This window comes from Bicyclus anynana, chromosome 8 (genome assembly GCF_947172395.1).
Source record: "Bicyclus anynana chromosome 8, ilBicAnyn1.1, whole genome shotgun sequence".
Lineage (NCBI taxonomy): Eukaryota > Metazoa > Arthropoda > Insecta > Lepidoptera > Nymphalidae > Bicyclus > Bicyclus anynana.
Genome location: NC_069090.1, coordinates 1,121,300 through 1,136,913, shown reverse-complemented (window position 1 = coordinate 1,136,913; position 15,614 = coordinate 1,121,300). Strand labels below are relative to the sequence as shown.

The window sequence follows — 15,614 nt, the reverse complement described above, 5'->3', positions numbered from 1 at the left end:
GTTCTAACTTCAATATTGTATACGTAATAATAACCAGTGCACAGTAAAACCAACTGTGGTTTGTGTTGCACTATGGTTAATTTAAATATGTATTTTGTAGAATAATAAATATATAAATAAATGTATTGAGAACATAGTGCCAAAATAATAATACAACAATTCACTAGCAATGATTTCAAATTCTTATTTATAAACAATAATAACTTGTTGTTACAGATCTCTCAGAAGAGAATCGCGGCCTCCTTTCTTCAAGTCAGGCCTCGTCGGGAACGGATTTCCAATCCACGGAGACTTTGACGGACTCCACAAACCTACCAAAGACTGGATACGATTTCTTAGATAATTGGTAACATATTGTAGAGAATCTCATAATTCTTACCCGCGCAACGAGGAACAATCTTGAAGGCTAAATTTAAAAAAAAAACACAAAACTTACCAGTAGTTATTCCTGCTTTACAACTAAATATATCATACAGACAAAAGAAAATAAACATAGAGAATAAAGTTCGTCTAGACTTGTATTTCGGTAAGCTTGATGCGCGCCAAGAGATTTATCTACATTGCTCTCTTTAGTCTGAGCTCGATGTTTTTAAAGTAAAACTTACTTTGCTTGAGGAGTAACTTGGCGTTACGAAAATTGTAATCGGGCGATGCGTGCTGCCATCTACAGGCATAGTGAAACAGTGTTTATTTGAATCTACCAATAGATGGCGTTTTTAGAGAACTTTGAAACAAACCCTTTTTCCAACCAAACTTTGAAACATTTCAAGAACCTGTTGCGATGCAGCTATGCCTGAGGTTTCATATTGAGCTTTTTTATTTATGAAAGAAGTTTTACTAGTCATATGCTCACATCACACTCGTTTTTTTAACATCTCAAGCGTTTTAGCGAACAAAGAGCGATAGTTTCGTAACATTTTCGTTCTCATATGTCAAATCTCAACGAAAGAGAGCGATATGTTTACATATAGACAAAGTTGTCTCGTTGTCTTGTGATCTTGAAAAAATATCTTATCATAGGCGCACTGGAGGTTGCTTCTGTAAGACAACCCCAAGTTTGCTGTAATACTTCGAGTACAGATGAAACTAGGAATATTGTGAAAAAACACAAAATCGGTGACAGTTCCTCTGTTGCATAGGTAAATTTATCTATTAGGTTTACTTTCAGATACTCAGTGTAACAAGATGTGCTAGTAGTTGTTGTATGTGTTCATGCGGTCTTTGATTTTATGTGGAAGGCCAAATCGAAAAAAATTAAAATATACTCGAATTTTGGGCACTAAAACTGTACCATTAATTTTAGTTATATTATGTTTTACAAAAAATATTTTTACATAAAACCCAATTTTACAAAAATCGAGTTAATTTTATGATAAAATAAATTGTTTTTATTTGTACCAACAAGTGACACTTACTCGTTTATGGAACAAATTCTGTGAATTATGCTACCACTGAAATTAGTACTTACTCAAATATTTATTCAACTATGCTTTGGTTATTTTACACTAAAAGTATCATATACCTAATTTTTTTTTGAACATTGAAGGAAAGGGTGAGAACTGAGAAGTAATTAAAATTCTATTTATATCATACAATAGACAACAGAAGTTAATATTTTAAGAGGTACAACCCATAGACAAGTCAAATAGAATGCTAAATTCCTAAAAAAAAGGTGGAAAGTTCTATTATAATGGACATTACTTATTTTAAAACTCCAGTTTGAATTTATACTTGCATGCTCTCAAATATAAATGCATTTATTTTCGTTTATTTATAGTATTATCATAGTCATTATTATTTAATCTATGTGCTATTTTTTTTTTATGTAAATTTTGTAATAATGAAAATAAAACTTTTATTCAAACAAATTGGGTTTCATTTATTCCAACAAGTTACTTGTATCTGCCCTGATCCTAGATATTAAAAAAAATGATGTTAAATTCAAAGCAGTTTGCTATAAATGGAAACATTCATTCAAAAATGATCCATAGTCACAAATGCTAAAAAAGCTGGAGGTAATTTTTTGTAGCATACTCAATACTTGTATATTAAAACCATAGATATACGAGTCAGTATGGATGAATAAAACAATAGTAAAATAAACTTAAACATTTTATTGTGATGAAATCAAATTTCACATATTAATCTTAAATTACAAGCCAATTATCACTTTTCAACTATACAATATACTTTGAGTAAATTTCAGATCATGTTATACATGGTTAGTAGCCAGTTATAATCATCCCCTTCTCTACTTGGTCGGCCTTCTCCTTGCCGGTTAACATCTCAATGAGTTTCAGACCAAACCAATAGGCTGTTCCAGGACCCTGGAAGAAAAGCATAGAATATACAATAATACATGGCTACTACGGCGACCTGGGCCTGCTAAGATTCTGAAGCCTGCCTGGGCCTGCTGAGCTTGGCTGGATGGAGTGAATCCAACTGGAACCTACACCGAAAACCCATGTACGATGGCCAATCACATGGCCAAGTGCGGAAATGGCCCAGAAGGACGAAGAAGATACATGGCTACCAAAAGATAAAAACAAAATTGAAGTTTCTTTAAATGTGCTGATCTATCAAATTGAGTGTAAACTAAAGAAAGCTTGGCAAGTTCGTTGATGACACTCCCATGATATGCGGGCGACGGGAGGGGAAGGACTGCGCGGGTGTGAAGTCGGCCTTTTGTCACGCCCCTAAGAAGCGTATTTATAGTGCGTCAAAAGATAATATCCTATCAAGTCACATCACAAAGAGATAGCATAAATATTTAACGGCCTCCGTGGCGCAGTGGTATACACGGTGGATTTACAAGACGGAGGTCCTGGGTTCGATCCCCAACTGGGCCAATGAAGGTTTTCTTAATTGGTCCAGGTCTGGCTGGCGTATATTAAAGTGGACGGATAACTGTGCCTCTGAGTATAGTTGGACAATATGATTACAACTTACTCTGCTTGTAACAATGTTGTCATCCACAACAACTCTCTCCCCCTCCACATAGCTGTAGTCTGAGGTGATCTTGTCCTTGGTGGTGGGGTATGACGTCACGCGCTTGCCCTTAGCAACGCCGTGCGCCACAAACGCCGTGGGAGCTGGAAATATGTAGGATGTTTCAGTATAAGAGTGAGTTCAAGCTCGTGACTAGTTGAACCTTAACTTAAGTATTTGGTACGACTGTACGAAGTCCCTGAGTGCCACACTTATTTTTAATTTTTTTTAAAGAATTATTTAAAGCACAAGCATTTAATTTCTTGGTTCTTATTATAGTATGTATTCAGTACAGCAACTCACCAGCACAAATTGCAGCAACTATCTTGCCAGTGTTCTCATGCTCTTTCAGCAGAGTGCCCACTACGCTGGATTTGGAGAGTCTGTCGGAACCTTCCAGACCACCGGGCAGTATTACCTGTAATGTTACATTTGTAATGCATGAAGTAATAAATAAATATATGTACATGTATTTTTTTCTACTTGGCTTTGGATGTAGTGGTAAGATGTTATATAGACGTTTACGTTTTTACAATATTTTTGACGGACTCAGGGGCCCAGTGGTGCACAGTGGATTCACAAGACAGAGGTCTTGGGTTCGATCTTCAGCTGGGCTTTCTCCAGGTTCCAGGTTTCCTTATTTGGTCCATAACATAACATTATTTCGGTTTTACATAACATAGTACCGGAACGCTAAATCGATAAAATGTGGCAGTACATCTTTGTCGGTTGGGTGTTTGGCATCACTCCGCGCGCGTCTCCCACTTACTCTGCGTCGCCTCACGCGGCTTGACGTATGACCAACGCGTAAATACTACCACAGCTCATTTCGGAGACATCATAAATAATGCATCGGACTATAACACTCACAGCATCATACTGTTGCTTCTCAGTGAGAGCATCAGCCAGGGACTTGTCTGGCACCAGGGTGATCTGTCGGGAGCACAGCACCGGGTCACTGCCGTCTAGGCCTGCCACTGTCACTGTCACCTGGAAATTGATAATAATAAGCTATTCTATGTAAAGAAATTAATAATTTTTACATACATTGCATTTTGTTTTAATTTTTTTAAAGAATATCTCTTAACATAGTGTGCCTCTCGGCATAGGCCTCCTCCAGCGACTTCCACTGCTTGTGTGCCTCAGCCTATCCATTTTCTTATGGCCGGTCATGCTCCTCTCCATGGATCTTGGCACCTGGCCAGTTTAGCTCTTTGAGCTATGTTATGTTATGTTAGGCATGGCAAGATACATTTGTTGAAGGCCTTTCTCCTAATTCCCATGCCCAGTTCATGCTAAAAATTGATTGATGTTCGTTTATTACTTATTTAGACCACCATTATAAATACCAATACCAAAATGATATTACATATGAATGGTCAGTGGAAGGTTGACCATTGTACAAAGGGTCCATTAGATGCTTGACCCCACTGAAGTCACGCCAGTAAACTCCTCCAGAAACTTAGCAGGCCATGCAGGTCGCAGAGTTCCTAATAGAATGTTGCTGGGGAGCCAATGTATGTTGGTGTGTACTATTCTAGTTGTACAACATATTTTCTGACTTACTCCACCCCTCCTGAGCATGTCAACTGTGATGACAGTTTCCATCTCCTCAGCACCTTGAGCCAGGATTACCAGTGCTGACTTGGACATGGCTGGTGTGGTGGACACTAACCTAGAATTAATACAATAACATAATTCAACATTATTAGGTGATAATGTTAAATTCATTAATAACCAAAATTACATAGAGACTCATTGCTCAACGGTAAAGTGTTGAGACCCATTACTGATGGGTGGTGGATCAATCCCTGCCTACTGGACTATTGTCGTACCCACTTCTAATACAGTCTTTCCTGAGTAGTTGAAGGGGAAAAGGAACATTGGTCAATGGTTGTGTTTAAAAGATATGGCAATTATTTTTTTTAAAAGATTTTTTTCTTTTCTTTTCTTGATATCTGTGATCAGTCGTTAGACTATAAGCAGGTGAGTTCTGTGACTTAGGGACGGTTTCTGACAGGAGAGCCAGAGCTCTGCCATCAACTACTCATTGAGCATGTCAGCTTGTTTCAGGCACTTGATTCACGCCTGAAGCGATGCCTTTTTTTAAACGATGTTAATGAATTTGACTTGACATCTTAATGTACTAACTCTGTGCTGAGAGTTTTAATTTACCATTTCTTACATACTATTATTGTGAATCGCAGCAAACTTTCAACAGTGAAATAAACTGTCACCCACACCATCCTACATGAAATGAACTGTAGTCTAAGATTTAATCATTTATTTCTTGCACACACTTAAAAGCCTCAGGTAGAAAGGAAGCATTATAGGTGCAAGTGCATTGAAGGTTTTCTTTTTGCCCTACAGCCCCAGTATCTCATATGCATGTAAATAAACTCAACCTGATTTGAATATGATTTACACAGTCATCTGACCGAAACAGAGTAATCTGATTGAATAAGAGTAGAGGTCGAAATAACCAAGCTTCCCCAGACAAGCTCCGTCACAAAATTAGTACTATAACATCTAACAATAACCAATTTGTAAGCAATTTAAAAAGTCCTAAGTTGTTTGCCGTGAACTCACAGGCAAAGAACAAGATTCGCAGCTTGTATTCCATCTGGATTTTGTAATTCTTTTGGTATTAGTAAAGTATTTGGGTTTTTTAAGGTTACCGACAAATTCTACAAAATAGTATAATGTACTACTTTGTACGAATAACTTCTTTATTAGTTAGGAATATTAATTTACAATACGTACCTCGTTTGAAAATGCGATAATTTTATATAACTTAATGAGGAAACTGTAAACTTGAACAAATTATATTTTTTCGTAAAAATAACGTTTTTGACACGAAATAAACATGGAAAAACAGAAAAAAGTTCCACAATTTTTGAGTTTGCAAATTGTCAAAAGGTCAAGTTTAAAGGTCAACGTCAAACAAGCACTCCCTTGACGAATTTAAAATTTACCTTAATTATAATAACAAGAATTTAATAAATATTTTTTTGCTTATTTATTACATAATTATTAAAATAATTTGAAAGATAGACAAATAAGAAATTAATGTAAAAAAGTTATAAACCATAGAGACAAAGAGCGGTAACCGGCTATCAAAATCAAGATTAAAAAATCACTGACCGACAGATGTTCATTGACGGAGCCTCTACTTTGTCTTTGACCAGCTTCCTTTCTTCTCGATAACGTCAAGCGACTAAAAAATATTCTTTTTGTTTTATTAGTTTTAAGAATAAACTTGACCTTTATACGTGAAACATGTAATTTCGTAACCCCGCTAACATTTGGTTTTTTCCTACAATTTTACGTAATTGTTTTATGTTACTACCGAGTGTAAATACTATTGTTAGGTTAGGAATTGAACGTTATAAAAAATTAAGATAAAACATCTATAAATGATTTGAAAAGTTACCCATTAAATATGGATTTCGTGAAGCGAGAGGAAAATAATATCCTGGATGAGGAGAACTATAAAATTTACATGGAAAACGTAAGTTCTAATTAATGTTTTTGTTCACAATCTAGATGAACTCTGAGAATGGCATTATTTTACTGTTATAACTCTCATTTTTGAGTTTTACAATAAATTAAATATTTATTATAACAGACTATCGATAACTCCTTTTATTCTTATAAATATAATCTACTAAAATTAAATGTCAACTGCAAAGGGAAACTTCTAAATATACTTTTGCATGTATGATGTGTTACATTAAGTAAGTAAGAACACATAATATATCGTTAATATTTTACTCAAAGGATGTCAATGAAAATTTTAACTTTATGTCTTGCCAACATTCCAATAACATATACAGCTACTTTAGTATGCTATCATGATTTAGTAATCAGTGAAATTTTGATTTTATACAAAGTAACTTTAATAACAGCCCAGCTAACGTGCAGGATTTCATCATCCTCCTCATATTCCTCGTATTTCCCTATACCATTTTAAATTTAATTTCCCTCAACTACTCTTGTACTTAGTTGGTAAAATTGATAAAGCAGTTCTGGAGTTTTATATAAATTAATAACAAACTGTATTTTTTGGTAATGATTAATTACTTACTAGTTAAGCCAGTATTTATTTTTATATAAGATTAGTAACATAGTGACACAAGTAGAAATTTAATCAAAACCATTTAGATATCATTGTGAAGCAGTTATCACAACTGTTAAAGATAATTTTGTTTCTAAGCCAAATTAACATAATATCTGAAAAGCTGGGCTTTTTATAATTGAACTTCATATTATATAATTTTGATCAGAAGATGCTTCTATATTTTACATCATGTTTAAGGAATAGTATACAGGCACATGAGGCTTTGTAGGGTGTGTTTCTTCATGTACTGTGAAGTGGTTCTCTGTTTATAGGTCATGGTTGTTCACTTACAATCAGATGGACCATTGGCTTGATCTAAAATTAATAGACAATAAGCTAAATGAGACTTGATAGCAGATATGACTTCTGCCTTAGATTCGGTGGGCATAAGTTTTGATTCCGGTCCGGGGAATGCACCTCTAATTTATCAGTTATGTTATAAATTTATAAAAATTAATAATATTTTAAGAAATTAAAATATCATGTGTCTCAAACAGTGAAGGAAAAACATTGTGAGGAAACCTGCATACCTGAGAATTTCCTAACTCTCTTTGTGTGTGAAGTCTACCATTTCATATTGGGCCGGCATGATGAACAATTGGCCAAACCCCACTAATTCTGAGAGGAGACTCACATTTAATAGTGAGCCAAATATGGGTTGCGAATGATGGAGCTAAATGTGGGAATAGATTGAGGTGTCTAGTAAAAATAAAAATAAGAATATTTTATACTGAATATTAAGATTATTGTAATATATTCAAAAATATTTTTTACAGCTGCAAAAGTCACATCAAATTGACACAACCGACTGTCATCACACAATGTCAATGGAGCAACTCCATCAAGCGGTCGTCCAATCATCCTTAAACACCAGTACAATTGTTCACAACTTCCCACTGCCTATATCGCCGAGACAAATTTCTACACTCATGATGAAGACTAACCATCTCTCACGTTCCCTAAATTTCAATGAAATACCTGCTCACTTGCCAAAAAATTTAGCAATGGATATGGAATTATTGGGACTACCAAATGACCTATCACATAACTTGAGGCACGAGGAGTTGTTAAGCCAGAATTTATCCAGAAATATAGATAACTTAATGCTAGCCCGTACTCTAAACAATGATTTTGAGCTGCAAAACAGTTTAGCGCACATACAAAGTTTGCAGGAGCAAGAAATTAATAGAAGTTTAAATGCAGAGATGGCACATAATTTGAATAGAGTTAATCTGTCGCAAAATATGAGTCGAGATATGCAACATGATTTGGGCAACGAAATTGACTTGTCTCACTTAAGCCGTCAGAATTTAGAGCAAGATGTTATAATGGCCCAGGAAGTTGCACGACGGAGTCCATTAGTACAAAATGTTGATAATCATTTATTAGAACAACATATAGCTCAAAGGTTGGAGCAACACATGACATTGAAATTGGATCAGGCTGTAGATAGAATTGACCATTCCCTCTCACAAAGATTTGATCAAAGGTTGGACCCAAGATTGTTGAACTCTGGTGCACTGCATGACCAACGAGTGTTAGAGCAAACTGAGCAATTGTTTCCAATGCCAATGAATATAAAGTCGGAGCAAGAAGACGATGGGTATTTCTATGAAAATATAAACCAAGGCCTTAGCAGTACAGGAATTAATGGTAAGTTTATAAATCATACCTCTCAGCTACACATATGGCATGCATATTTAAAATAAGTTTTAATTATGTACTAAGGTTAAGAACATTATCAATCTTTAAATTTGTCTAGTTGTTATTTTATTCTGAATGATATAACCACTATTTATAGCTCAACACATCATATAGTGTCCTTTAAAAAGATTTACTATTCCCTGTTCTGTGCTTTTAAATACAGCAATGCTGTTTTTGACTTTGACATAGGGTTCAACCACTGTATCACAGGTATCAGAACTGATTTCACTACCCACAATTCTCACATGACACTTTCAGGGTACTTTCCTCCTATAATCTTATAGTCCTGAAACACATCTGTGGCAAAGTTTCTATGCTCAAAACGCCCTGGTGATACTGCTAAGGTCTCATTATTTCTTTTTTTTACTAGTAGTTGTTCACCTTCCTCCTGCCATAACTTGATAATTTGACTTGTGCAGAAGGCAAGGGGAAACCAGTGCATTATTTTTTTTATTACAGAAATGGTATATCATAACTTGATAGGACTTTGTGTTTATGCGGCTATTGTCAGATGCCACCTACCCGGGAAGCTGGTGAAATATGTGAACCTGTAGGTTGGGATCATTCCCAATCATCGTTTTTCCTGATTCATACCAGGTTCAACCTAGTATGAACCAGGAAAAACGAAATTAAGTAACAATTGCAGATATGTCGTTTATTTGAATAGAAAAGTAATTAAGACTTCGTAGGTTACGAAACTTCCTTCCTTTATCTACTAAAATTGCGCTTGCACAATCTCTCCTGTTACCAATTCTCGATTACGCGGACACTTGTTATCTAAATTTGAGTGAAGAATTACTGGATAAACTTGAGCGCATTCAGAATGTTTGTATAAGATTCATATTTGGACTTCGCAAATATGACCATGTTTCCGAATTTCGCGAAAAACTCAAGTGGCCCTCGATCCGCCTTCGCAGGAATACTCACATTCTGTCTTTTTTGTATAATGTCCTGTTTAATCCTACGACTCCGATTTATTTAAAAGAGCGTTTTAGCTTTCTAAGTGATACTCACTGTCGCTCCCTTCGCTCTGAAGACAACCTAATCTTAAAAATTCCTTCCCATAATACTTCCTTCTATTCTAAATCCTTTTCTGTTAAAGCTGCTCGGCTCTGGAATTCATTGCCCTTAGACACTCGGCGTGCCCAATCTCTAACCTCTTTCAAACGGCTGGTAAACATGCACTTTTTTCCTCCCTGATCTTTTAATTTAACTTATTAATCCAAATTACGCTTGTATGTGTATGTTTATTTATTATTATTTTTGAATTATTTTGTTTATTTATTTTTCTTTTGTCTTCCCTTAGATGCCGTCTTGTTTTTATGTTTTGCAGGTTTTCATGTATGTATGTATGTATGTGTGTATGTATGTATGTATGTATGTATGTATGTATGTATATATGTATTTCTTTGTATATATGTATGATGTAGTTAAGTATAGTCTATGTATTGTTATTATGTATTATTGCTTAATATTTATGTATTTAAATTACTTAACTTTTCTTATTTTTTGTGTGCGTATACCCGAATCGGTGCTTACGTTTTTTTTCTCTTCCACAGTGGTTGTCTGGAAGAGATCGCTCTTTAGCGATAAGACCGCCATTTGTACATTAGTTTCTAAGTGTTATTATAAGTTATTGTTTATTTTTGTTTTTAATGTACAATAAAGTATATTTCTTCTTCTTCTTCTTCAAAAGTTTGATTTTAGTAAATTACCTATGTTTTAATAAATTCATTGCTCAAGTACTTCCTTCGATCATATTATATTGAACATCAATTTGTATGGTTTGAGTGAAAACATGACCTTTAATAATACAAGATAATTAAACCAGTGATATTAGAAACTTGTTCACACTTGACCTTTCTGTCTTGGCGCTAAATATTCATGATGCCATTAGGGTTGGCACTTGATAGTTTTATCTATTCTTTTAATAAGACTTAACAGGTCACATTCTGTACATTGAAGATATTTTCAAAATTTAAGTTGGAGGGCATTCTATAATCGAAATTGAAGCCAAAAATATATACATATATTTTTATTTGTTGTCTATCCGTTTTTTTATAGAGCAGGCATCACGCTGAAACTACTGAATGGATTCCAATGGAACTTAGCACGCTTTGAAACCATAATACGAAAAAGCGAAAATTAAATCAGAAGGGGTGAAATAGGGGTTGAAAATTTGTATGAAAATTCCTTAATTTTTCAAGTTATTTTTGTATTTTTTTTTAGCTCAATAGTCATGACATGATAGAATGATAAATTACTGGGTGATGCTAACTACTAACTAGCTCCGACCTCTGTACCAATGAAGGTGTTGATTTTGACGTATTGTAAATCGATGAGCGCCGGCTGCACGCATGAAAAAAAATGTTACGTTCCGCCTGAGCCGAGCGTGCAAGCGAGAGAGCGGAACAAGCGATAGAGAGGCACGATCGGCCTTAGCATTGGGCTTGTTTTCTTAAATGACGTTATCACGTAAACCGACTTTACAAATCAATTCTTTTTACTTTAGGATGACTCCATAGTTGGTTTAAAATCGCAGACATACGTATGGTTCGAAAACGGAACATTCATTTTTAATTTTTTGGTAAAAAAACTGGTGGCAACCCTAACCGCTATTGACATAATATTGTTTATGTCATAAAAGTGAAAAAAAAACCACGTTTTCACAATTAATTACCACTTGCTTCATTATAATTACACTTTGTGGCCATTTATGGCACTGAGGTGCGGATGCTGGCTCGTCTAAATGCTAAATGTTCCGGGTTCGATGCCCGATTATGTTTGTTTCAATGTGAAGGTCATATTTGGCCGAAGGTGACGCCGATTCGTCATTTCCCATAACCTTTCGGCGGGAGATTTTAAATTAGAATTGTATAAACACTTACATCGACTCTATTTGATCCGCGGACTTAAATTTAGCTAGAGATTTCAAAAGTGCTTACAAACTGAGCCTAAACTTGAAATAAATGAATTTTTAATTTTGAGGTTGTCTGTTTATAACGCGTAACATAGGCGCTTGGCACTATTATTAAGATAAGATAAGATAAATATACTTTACTTGCACACCACAAAGACAAAAACAAGTGAAATAAAAAACAAATTGAGAAAAGATCAGCATACAAAAGGCGGCCTTATCGCTAAGTAGCGATTTCTTCCAGGCAACCTTCGGTTTAGGAAAACTTAAGGACATCAGCAGGTGGCGTAAAACAAAAATAACCATAGTATTAGTAATACACATACATACAAATAATTTACATCCTAATACATAAACAATATTACAACCTACAATAATGAATAAAATACATATCAAAATATACTAATAAATACCTTATATTGAAAAGAAATAATATATACAGATCGTCTTTACTGCACCAGATAATGAGTCTTTACGGCATTTTTAAAAATGCCGTAAAGACTCATTATCTGTTAAATTAAATTATTCCGGGTTTTCGTGATCGGAAATGGATGTTTGGATGAACTTGCTTGTAATATCTAATTAAATATTAGCCCACGGTTTGGACCTAAAATATTTGCTGAATTTTTACCACATAACTTTAAGTTAAGTTTACCATTTTAGTTATCATCATTTAATGTCAAAATTACATTTAATAAATAATTAATTCAACATTATTTAAGTCAAACTTTGGTCAAATGAGTCTCAAAATAAACTTAGTAGACGTCCGGATTTTGTGAGAGGGCCGGATTAAAGAGGTCTAGGCACAGGTGAAGTCGCGGGCGTCCGCTAGTTTTAAATAAACGAATTAAAATTTACATTTATTATACGATATTTAAATACAGTAGGTATATAACGAAACACTTTTTTGTTGGAGTTTTTTTTCTTAAACGAGCAGACTATGGATGAGATGTTGTCGTCTTAAAGTTCAGGCAAAAATAAAACACCAACCATAAACCGGGAGCTTGATATGAAAGTAGTTTTACCTCATTGTCTGTTTGTGTTCACGTTTTTATATGCCAAACATCCATGTTTATTAAGGTCATACATTTATGTTTTTTGGTCTTTCTACTTTCCGAAGACATTTTGGCTTTGGATGTAAGGTGTCATGGCATGGTCATTATCATAATCAACCAATTTTAACATCAATGATAATAATAGCCTTTGTTACATGAAATTATTTACAAACTAGCGGACGCCCGCGACTTTGCGTGAAACCCTACCCCTACCCTACCATCGTTATTAAGCCATATTCGGCTCACTGCTGAACTCGAGTCTTCTCTTATAATTTATTTATTTATTTATTTATTATTAATTAGCACGGATAAATCCAGTTACACTAATTAAAAGAAATGTACATAAAAATTAAAAAGAACAAAACACCACAGTAAAAATAGACAAAAATAAGAAAAATTAAACATAAAAACTGATGTACAGAAAGCTTATTGACTATCTTAACTAAAATAACAATTACAATAATTATCAAATAAAAAAATATATTTAAATTACATCCTCTCGCAAAATTGCAAGATATCCCTGCACAATTTGGCCCAATTATCGAGAGGGGTTAGGCTAATAGTCCACCACGCTGGCCCAATGCGGATTGGCAAATATAAAACTAGCAGACCTGGCAAAACTACGTTTGCCAGGTCAGATAGTTTTATATTTACATAGTTTTTTTCTGTTTACATAAATATAGGAACATATATTTTAAATTTGTTTTCAGGAGAAATTCTGACTCACACGGAACACCCGACCCAACCGAATGCGGCAATACATCAAGAGCCTTTGTACACGCACCCCGTCTACAACAACCAGAACCTGCCGGTACCCGCTTTGAACCCCATCGACATATACTCGCGACCGCAAAACTACGTGCAGAATTACATTACAGAGAACCCTCAAAACTTGGTGATGCAACGACAGTTCGAGAACGCCAGCCCATACACGGAAGATTTGAAAAAGTTACGTCAAGATTCCATTAAAAAGAATGACGTGAAAACCGCGCAACCCAAAGAAAACTTAAAACCGACAGATCAGAACAAAATATACTACGGTTATGTAAACGATTACGCTATAGTGGAAAAGAATGAGAACGATTCCAGTTCTCACAACAAATTGACCGAGGAATTAGCTATGAGCATAAAAGGTGAATACATTTGCTATAAATGCAACGAAGTGTTCCCTTCGAAAAGAGTGTTGAAACAACACGCTAAACTATGTGACAATGCCGAGGGGGCAGATTTGGAAAAACTAGGTAAATTCACATGCAGCCAGTGTGCCTACAGATGCCAGTCACCTGCTATATTGAAAATTCACGAAAGGACTCACACCGGTGAAAAACCTTATGCATGCACCTTTTGTGATTACAAGTCTGGACAAAAGAATAATGTAGCAAAACATATATTAGTTCATATGAAGCAGAAACCGTTTGGTTGCCAGTACTGTGACTATCGGTGTGCGCAGAAAAACAATTTGGTGGTGCACGAACGAACCCACACGGGAGACAAACCATTTGCATGCCCGTACTGTGATTATCGGACTGTGCAAAAACCTAATTTAGTCAAACACATGTATTTGCACACCGATCAGAAACCGTTTAGCTGTGATCTATGCAATTATAGGTGCGTACAGAAAGCCAATCTGACGAAACATAAGCAGAGGCATATGAATGAGAAAGACGGGGAAAAAGTTGATGTTAAAATGCAGATGAAACCGTACAAACCCAGGCAGAAGTCTGTCAAATGTCCACTCTGTTCGTACAGATGCGTGCAAAAGTCTAGCCTAGAGAAACATATGCAGTATAAACATGTGGACGCTGTCGATTGTCAGGAAAACTTAGACTGTGGTCTCAATCTGATGAAAAGTGTTTGTGATAAAAATGATCTTCACAGTGAACCCCATCACGATCACAACAGTGACAATGGATTGAATCTTATGAAAAATGGACATGTCAATGACATTGAACATGTTTCTATATTTCCCAAGTGCGACAAAAGTTCTGTTTGAGAAGTGAAAACACTAAAGTGCTGGAACATTTTGAATCTAATTTTTTGTGTTTGTTTTTAGGTCAGCGTAAAATTGACATTGACTACGAAAATCGTTAATAGATTTTTAATCCACTTTTGGAAATCTGTTTGGCTTTTGTTGTAGTGGTAAGGCATGACAACAAGAACAGAGAAGGGGAGTGTTACTTAACTGTCAAGGACATCTTTAATTCTGCAAAGATAAGTTTGCGCGTGACCAAAATCGGAACTAATCTAAAGTGGCGCCATCTTGTCGTCTATCTCTATCTATCTCTTGGCGGGTAAAAAGACCACTAACGCTGGCAACATAATAGGGTAGTCGAATCATATCAAATGTAATTTAAACAATATAAATTTCGTTTAGTACATGTACTACACGAATCGTTTAGTCCATGGACTAAGCGTCCGAAATATATCGATATCAATTAATAAAAGTTAAGGATTTCTTATAAAACTTAATTTAAATATCACGTATTTTTTCAAATTTCCCTAACTTCAAAAACGCTGTCGTCGATTTTGTGACGTCACTAACACACTTGATGTACTGAACATCAAACTAAATTTTTAACTAATATTTTTGTCAAACTCTCCGTTTGTAAAGGTTTTTTATAGTGACGTCATGACCATCATGGCCGACAGGCGTTTTGGCTCGTATTGTCAAAATCTTATTTTTGAATCTAGTATAACAATAATGAACTATTTAAGAACATTTAAAAAAAAGTGTCAACTAGCCTATTGCGCCGCCAGTAGCGTGTAGACTTATCTTGCGCACACTACACTTAATTAATGAAATGTTAAGATATTTGTCTTGAAGTTGTGT

The 15,614-nt window shown here is 35.1% G+C and overlaps 3 protein-coding genes across 3 annotated transcripts in view; 2 read left to right on the top strand and 1 right to left on the bottom strand.

Moving 5' to 3' along the window:
- LOC112050369 (uncharacterized protein C1orf198 homolog) overlaps positions 1-1,868 on the top strand; it is a 9,646-nt gene extending 7,778 nt beyond the window's left edge. The window contains exon 3 of the mRNA XM_052883177.1: positions 217-1,868. Coding sequence (XP_052739137.1) covers positions 217-350 — 134 coding nt within the window. The 3' untranslated portion in view covers positions 351-1,868. The remainder of the gene's footprint in view (positions 1-216) is intronic.
- A 231-nt stretch (positions 1,869-2,099) lies between these two features.
- LOC112050370 (protein dj-1beta) lies at positions 2,100-5,909 on the bottom strand. The gene is made up of 6 exons (XM_024088623.2): positions 5,752-5,909; positions 4,555-4,663; positions 3,859-3,978; positions 3,292-3,406; positions 2,950-3,092; positions 2,100-2,327 (listed from the first exon to the last, which is right to left on the bottom strand). The coding sequence occupies exons 2-6, from the start codon at positions 4,639-4,641 to the stop codon at positions 2,223-2,225; spliced, it is 570 nt and encodes a 189-aa protein (XP_023944391.2). The 5' UTR covers positions 4,642-4,663; positions 5,752-5,909; the 3' UTR covers positions 2,100-2,222.
- A 240-nt stretch (positions 5,910-6,149) lies between these two features.
- On the top strand, positions 6,150-14,796 carry LOC112050361 (zinc finger protein 567). The gene is made up of 3 exons (XM_024088615.2): positions 6,150-6,499; positions 7,885-8,761; positions 13,495-14,796. The coding sequence occupies exons 1-3, from the start codon at positions 6,431-6,433 to the stop codon at positions 14,775-14,777; spliced, it is 2,229 nt and encodes a 742-aa protein (XP_023944383.2). The 5' UTR covers positions 6,150-6,430; the 3' UTR covers positions 14,778-14,796.
- The last annotated feature ends 818 nt before the right edge of the window (positions 14,797-15,614 follow it).

Excerpts from the sequence above, each read along its gene's own strand:
- LOC112050370 (XM_024088623.2), bottom strand. The coding sequence starts at position 4,641 with ATGTCCAAGTCAGCACTGGTAATCCTGGCTCAAGGTGCTGAGGAGATG. Across the intron at positions 3,407-3,858 it reads AGAAGCAACAGTATGATGCT|GTAATACTGCCCGGTGGTCT; the intron begins GTGAGTGTTATA and ends GTAACATTACAG. Across the intron at positions 2,328-2,949 it reads ACAACATTGTTACAAGCAGA|GGTCCTGGAACAGCCTATTG; the intron begins GTAAGTTGTAAT and ends CTTTTCTTCCAG.
- LOC112050361 (XM_024088615.2), top strand. The coding sequence starts at position 6,431 with ATGGATTTCGTGAAGCGAGAGGAAAATAATATCCTGGATGAGGAGAAC. Across the intron at positions 6,500-7,884 it reads ATAAAATTTACATGGAAAAC|CTGCAAAAGTCACATCAAAT; the intron begins GTAAGTTCTAAT and ends TATTTTTTACAG. Across the intron at positions 8,762-13,494 it reads TAGCAGTACAGGAATTAATG|GAGAAATTCTGACTCACACG; the intron begins GTAAGTTTATAA and ends ATTTGTTTTCAG.